The following is a 7,273-nucleotide window of genomic DNA, read 5'->3' on the forward strand; positions in this document are numbered from 1 at the left end:
AAGGAAAAGTCTTGCTCTTGTATGTGTCATTAATTCCGATAAGGGCTTATTCCTAGAAACCAGCTAGCAGGGATAGGGAGTTATGAGGCAGGGCCTGCTTAATATTCTATAAAGGGCTTAATGTATTGCATTTATTCATCTTTTCCCTCGTTGAATGTTGTAATCATAAAGGTCCAGGAAAGCTGCATCGTTGAATGTAGAAAAATGAAGATAGTTACATGGTAGAACTCACGATTTTGATTTTGATCAACAATGACTTTTGAAGTAAGCTATTAGTTTATAAGACTACATCTTGGCTAGTCGATAGTTGGAGATCAGAAAACAGAAATATGTATTATTAGGAACAAATAATCCAACTTATTCTCAAAATAATTTGATGAGAATAGATGCTGTAGAGCTGAGGACTAAGACTTTCAATCGGCAATATATAGATCAATAGTCATGATCTCTTATACCCAAAATTACAGGTTTGTGATCAACCATCACCATGATGATCAATTAGAAGTTATTTTCTCTAGAGGCATGTGGGGTCAATAGCATTACCAAACTGATTCCATTGGTATGAACTTGGTAAATTCATAGAGAATTTCATCAAGGAATAAACTTAATTTTCATTACCGCATAATTTGAAAACTTTGAAAATTCTTGAACTTTGAAAATTCACCTTCATCAGGCCTGTCATATACGTAGAAGAGAACATCTTTCCTTTAAATAGGGCTTATTGCAAAGAAGTTAACAAAACCTTTCCTTCGTATATCCCATAAAAGCCATTTTTTAGCTTTTCTTCAGTTCTCTGCGTCTTTGTATTCAGTTAATTAACAGCATGTTAGGTATAAGTCATTTTGCATGCTTTTCCCCAGTGGTTGTTGAGTCTCTACTTCTAGCACTTCTCTTGGTTGGTTCTTTTAGTCCAGTTGAATGTTTCCATTTCAATTATCCATTGTTCAATGAGTCTACAGAGAATGATTTCCACTTAATGCGTTCAGAGATCGCTGTGCATGCCATCCAAGTTACACATGATGTTTCTGGAAGTCCTATTACAAATTTGTCTGGCCAGGCCCTGTATAAAAGGCCATTCAAGCTGTGGAGTAAAAGCAAAGGCACAGCATCCTTCAATACGACCTTTGTGTTCAGAATCACTCCGAGGACAGATCCAGGTGGTGAAGGCTTGGCCTTTATCTTAACTGGGCATGCCACTCGTCCAGAGAACAGTGAAGGGAAATGGCTTGGGATTGTGAATGCAAGCACAAATGGATCAGCTCAAAACCAGATAGTGGCAGTAGAATTTGACACAAGGAAAAGCTACATGGAGGACCTGAGCAACAACCACATTGGCGTGAACGTGAACAGCGTCTACTCAATCAAACAAGCGAACCTAAGCATCAATCTTTCAAGTGGCACCGATATAACAGTGAAGGTTCAATATGATGGGAAAAATTTGAGTGCCTTTGTTGGAACACAGATGAAGGCTCCAGCAATCGCTCTTCCTATTAACCTCTCAGACCATCTGCCACAGAAAGTTTTTGTGGGATTCTCGGCTTCAACGGGGAATCACACTCAACTGAACTGTGTAAGGTCATGGGAATTCAGTGGTTCGAGTGTAGATGAAGATCCTGACCTGTTATGGGTCTGGATCATGGTTCCAGTAACAGTTTTGGTTAGTGGGGTTGCCTTCTATTTCTCTTGGAAATGCAAATGTGGAAAGCAGGAGGAAGAGGAGGATGATCCGAGGGTAGAACAACAGATTCAAGGCTCATCCACAGCTCCAAGGAAATTTCGACTGAAAGAACTTAAAGCTGGTACAGAAAATTTCAACTCCAAGAATGAGCTTGGCAAAGGTGGATTTGGGACAGTCTACAAAGGATTCTTGAAGAATAAGGAGGTAGCTGTGAAAAGATTTTCAAGGAATTCACATCAAAGCAAGCAAGATTTTATAGCAGAAGTCACAACAATCAGCAATCTACATCACAAAAATCTTGTCAAATTAGTTGGATGGTGCTATGAAAAAAATGAACTCCTTCTAATATACGAGTTCATGCCAAATACGAGCCTAGACAAGCTCATATTCTGCAAAAAATCCGATGTGGAGAATCCAATCACACTGAATTGGGAAACAAGATATGGAATCATTTGTGGGGTGGCTCAGGCATTGGACTATCTTCACAATGGATGCGAGAAGAGGGTGCTTCACCGAGACATAAAAGCGAGCAATATAATGTTGGATTCAGATTTCAACGCCCGGTTGGGAGATTTTGGATTGGCAAGAATCATTCAACTAAGTGATCAAACTCACCACTCAACAAAAGAGATTGCAGGGACACCTGGGTATATGGCTCCAGAAAGTTTTCATACTGGTAGGGCTGCCGTTGAAACTGATGTATATGCCTTCGGTGTTCTTGTACTGGAAGTTGTCTGTGGAAGAAAGCCTGGAGATCAAAGCTTGAATAACAAATACAACAACGGGATAGTGGAATGGGTATGGGAATACTATAGGAGACAAAGAATTCTGGATGTCTTAGATTTGCGACTGAATGGGGTTTTCCACAAGGAGCAGACTGAATGTGCACTGAAGTTGGCATTGTCCTGTTGTCATCCCAACCCGTACCAGAGGCCATCCATGAGAATTGCTTTAAGGGTTCTTACAGGAGAGGTAGACCCACCAGTTATCCCCATTGAAAAACCTCCTTTTGTGTGGCCGGCCACACCTCCGGTCTCTTTCAGGGAGGATTTGGAGTATCCTCCAACAGGAGGCCTGCTCTCTCCACCTTCAGAATTCATTGGGAGATAAATCAGGCTGAAAACTTGCTCCAGTAGGGCTTGCATTTCTTCTTTTTCCTTGCGTGAAGTGATGTCCACCTTCGACTATATATGATGCTTGGCGTTTTTATTAGGTGTATTTTTAAGGCATGAGCACCCGATATTCAATCTGTGTGTCTCATAAGTTTACTTAATTAAGTCTTCCAAGGTATATCGAACTTGAGTTTGAGGTTAGGAAAATGGAGCTTAGATGGTTCGTTGATGTTGTATATGCTGGTTCACAGTCCTTGGCACTATATATGTTATATTAAAAAACTTGTCTCAATAAATTAGATTGACCCAGAGGTAGTAAATGCGTTTGTGCTTTAAAATTTTAAGCCTTGATCGATTAGGTAGAAGTTCCATCAATGCTGCATTCAGGTAATTTTAAGACCACCTTGATTATTATTGGTCCTAAATGTTCATTGAATTGAGCACTAATTGTGTTAAAAATAATTTTGCAGGAATTTAATGCATAGATGGAAAAGTCTTCCATGCAAGCCACTCTCAATCATCCAATTACCTTGTTAATATAAAGAGAACTCTCTCAACAAAGGTTTCCTTGTAAATACATCATCATAATGATGAACCTCTTTTAGAATTCTTGCAAAGCATTTATAGTAGTTCCATGTCACTCAAATTTCTTACAAATTTGTCTTGGTGGAACAACTCTACCTGAGAAGTTCTCCATGACCAAGAAGCTGAGAATCTCGATTATATATCGGCAAATTACCTATCCCAATCTCAACTGTATTATGTCATGTTGGATCATGAAATAAAATACTAGTATAGTATACAATGCATGACTCCAAGAAAGGTTTCTTAATTACCTTTTTCGAGGAGAAATTAAGAAATAAAAATGCATGGTCCTGTGATTCTATGGACTAGAGGAAGCCTCTTGCTATGCTATAAACTAAACCAGATTCCTATTATGCAGTTGGCATGACAGGGATTCAGAACATATCAGTCTACCCAGTCCACAATACTGGATAGTTTTGTAAAGATATTCTCAAGTAGTCGTGAAGCACGGAGATTAATTACATGCCTATTTGTGGGATTCATGAGAAGATAGATGATATATGGGATTCATGAAGACCAAGCCACTGTTGGGGACAGAGATGCTGACTTTATGTTAGATAAGAACTTAGAAATTAAGCAACATTAGGCCAGCTATAAGTTTATTTTTGGAAGGGGCAACCTCAGACAATGTAATATTGCAGACTAAACCACTGAAGCTGAATATATAGCAATGTTGAAGGAATAAAGAACCTATACAGAGCTCAAGAAAGTCCTCCTGAAGCTTTGAGTGGTTCCGCTGGTGCAACTGCTTATGATCACATAATATGATAATATATTGGAATAATTAATCGGTAAGTTTACAAGCTCAGAGAAATGATAGAAAGGGGCTGGAGACTTCTCTATTCATGAAATGAATGAGAGTCCTTTGTGTTGCCTTGTATGTTTTCTTGGTTTTACTAGAGTAGAGCATTGGAATATGACCAGAAGCTTGATTGGAACAAAAAAGTGAAGGCGATTTGAGGCTCTAAACCAAGTGGGTGCCCAGAGAATTAATGGGCAATAGCGCTTAGGCATTTTCTGGTGTAGGAAGATGCAAGACTTTTGCATGAGAATGCATGTATGTGGAATACTCTTTAACATGTAAAACGACCCAAACTTTCTAAGTTATTAACCAAATATGGCAAAACCACTCCTCTTTGGGACTGCAAAGTGGGAATGAATGAGTATCTTGATCCTATTTTCATTTATTCTCGTATTTGAATAACTTAAATTATAATAAAAATGAAATCAAAAGTGGGATTTTAATTAATCTCAATATTTTGATTCCCCATTTCCCAGTGTAAGTTAATTTTAAAAATACTTTTTAGAAATAAAGAGTTTTTTAGATAACTTGTTTTTAACTTTTTTTTAACTTTGTAAAAAACACAAATTATAAATTCAATTTATATAATGTAAATTAAATTTAATTTACGTCTTATTAAAAATAAAAATATTTATTTATTTATAAATAAATTAAAAATAAATAGTTTTTTTTAACAAAATATGAATATTAGTTATATAATAAGTTCATAAATTATATTTTTCTATAAATATTATAAAAATATTGATATTAACGTTAATTGATTTATTTTGTTAAAAATAAATAATAACAATAATAATAATTTAAAATTAATAATTTCTAATAATATATCTATATATATATATATATTAATTTATCTATAGTTGTACTCATGGGAGGAATACTTAATTATCTTATTAGAGGGGAAGCACTTTATTGCTTATCATTAGCCCTTGTTGTTAATTTTTTATTATAAGCATACATTTACGAAAATGAAATTTTTTAACCATTACATATATTTTCTAAGTTTTAAATTATTTTTTGGATTATTACAATTGATTTGATATTTATTTTCTCTAATGAAAGAAAAAAAAAATCTCTATTTTATTTTGCTTTTAAAAATTATTTATAAAAAATAGCAACCAAATAGTGGTGTAAATTTTTAAAAACAATTTTATTTTTAAATCACGTGCCCAACTAGGTTTTTGTCATTTATCAAAAAAAAAAAAAAAAACACTCTCAAAGATTCTTTTTAAATGAAAATAAAAAATGATTTTAGAGATTTTTTTTAAACAAAAATCAAAAAAATATTTTAAATTATATCCATGGATATTATTGATAATTTATTTATTTATTTTCATTTTCATTATCATCTTTACTTTAACATTGAAATGAAAGCAAGTTATCATTTTAACTCTACATTCTTATACACATTCAAACACAATAATTAAAATTATTAAATTCTTTTCTATTCAAAGAGAATAGACATGAAAACAAAATATTTATTTCTATTTCTCGTTTTCACACGGACCAAACACATCCTTAATGGTCCATGCAAAAAGGATCCTTAAGTCCATGCGGTTGCATTCACTGGTCAATCAAATTCATCAGCATTCTTTATTGTGAGAGGCTGGTGCCATCAACCAGTTTTCTTATTGATAGAGAATGCCGTTGAATTCAACTATTTTCCATCCCTACGAGGAGTAGAGCAGTCAGCAACCCGTCAATCTGTTTTATGTTTGACAGGTAAATAGGTAATAATACTCCATCAATTAATAGACCGGCACTGTTTTTAGTGGAAGGGCTTTTACTTTTTCTTCCACAACACTTTCGTAAAAACACTTTTATGATAATCTAAACATAGTATAAGTACAAAAACATTTTTAATAATAATAAATTACTAAAAAAGATATTTATTACAATAAATATTATAATAAATTAAAAAATTTTATTACAAACAAATATATAAATATTTATATTATTAAAAAAAATTAAAAAAATATATTTTTATGGAAAGGAAATGAAAGATGAAAAGGAGAGTGAGAAGGAAGTGGAGAGTGAAAGGAAAATGGAGGATAGGGGGAAAGGGTATTTAGGAATATATAAAAAAATTGAAGTGTTTTTTTTAAGAAACACTTCCCAAATGCTTATCTAAAAAATTATTGTTTTTCAAACATTTTTCAAAATATTATCAAACACATATTCTTTACCTTAAAAACACTTAAGAGTGTTTTTAAAGTTACAAACACTTTTAAAAAGAACTGGAAAATAGATTCTAATTCTCAAATTAGAATTTTTATTGCTTATTTTATATTTGTCTTGAGCAAAAATCTCATGCATAGATAATAAATTTGATTTTACACCAAAAAAGGGAATAGTGCAAAAAATCAACTAACAACCTACTAGGTGTAAGAAACTCTGAGTGGTTTCTCAATTGGCCTCAAAACAATCCGCTAATTATAAAAAAATAGTACACATTCACATGATAATGCATCTACTCCTTATGGTTTTATGCCGTCATATATACTTATTTTTTTAATGTCCCCAATACAACACTCCCTTGTACTCCTTTACGGATCACTCAAAACCTTTACCAAAGTTTCGTAATGAGATCACTAACCTTTGTTAAAACCAAAGTTAATATCAAGATATATCTTGAAAGTTTGAGGGTTTGAAGTTCAAACTTTTCATAAATGACCATGTTTTAGGGTTCATAAAAATTCAACTTTATTTTAAATAAAATATCTCTATATTTCTAAAATCATTTTTAAAATTATGGGAAGTTTCTTAATTCTAAAACATTCCAAAAATATTTTTGAGAATTAAATATAAATTGTTATGAACTTAATTTTTAAACTTACCAAAAAAACATTTTAAAAAAATTCTTTTTAGAATCAACATTAATTTAGAGATAAACAAAATTTTAAAACTTACCAAAAAACAATTTTTGGAGTTAAAAACGTAGTATTAACCATTTTTTTTTATTTTTTTTTATTTTTTTTGTGTTACTCATTCCAAAAACTTTACCAATATATGCATTTGCCTCTTATACATTCCAACAATTCTTTTTAGAATCAATCACCAATTTAGAGATAAATATAATTTTAAAACTTATCAAAA

At 32.7% G+C, this 7,273-nt stretch overlaps 1 protein-coding gene across 1 annotated transcript; it reads left to right on the forward strand.

Moving 5' to 3' along the window:
- Positions 1 to 976: 976 nt before the first annotated feature.
- LOC117905724 (probable L-type lectin-domain containing receptor kinase S.5) lies at positions 977 to 2,788 on the forward strand. The gene has a single exon (XM_034818605.1). The coding sequence runs from the start codon at positions 977 to 979 to the stop codon at positions 2,786 to 2,788; it is 1,812 nt and encodes a 603-aa protein (XP_034674496.1).
- The last annotated feature ends 4,485 nt before the right edge of the window (positions 2,789 to 7,273 follow it).

This window comes from Vitis riparia, chromosome 18 (genome assembly GCF_004353265.1).
Source record: "Vitis riparia cultivar Riparia Gloire de Montpellier isolate 1030 chromosome 18, EGFV_Vit.rip_1.0, whole genome shotgun sequence".
In the NCBI taxonomy this organism is placed as follows: Eukaryota; Viridiplantae; Streptophyta; class Magnoliopsida; order Vitales; family Vitaceae; genus Vitis; species Vitis riparia.

What these genes read in the sequence shown, in the direction of transcription:
- LOC117905724 (XM_034818605.1), top strand. Translation starts at nt 977, where the DNA reads ATGCGTTCAGAGATCGCTGTGCATGCCATCCAAGTTACACATGATGTT.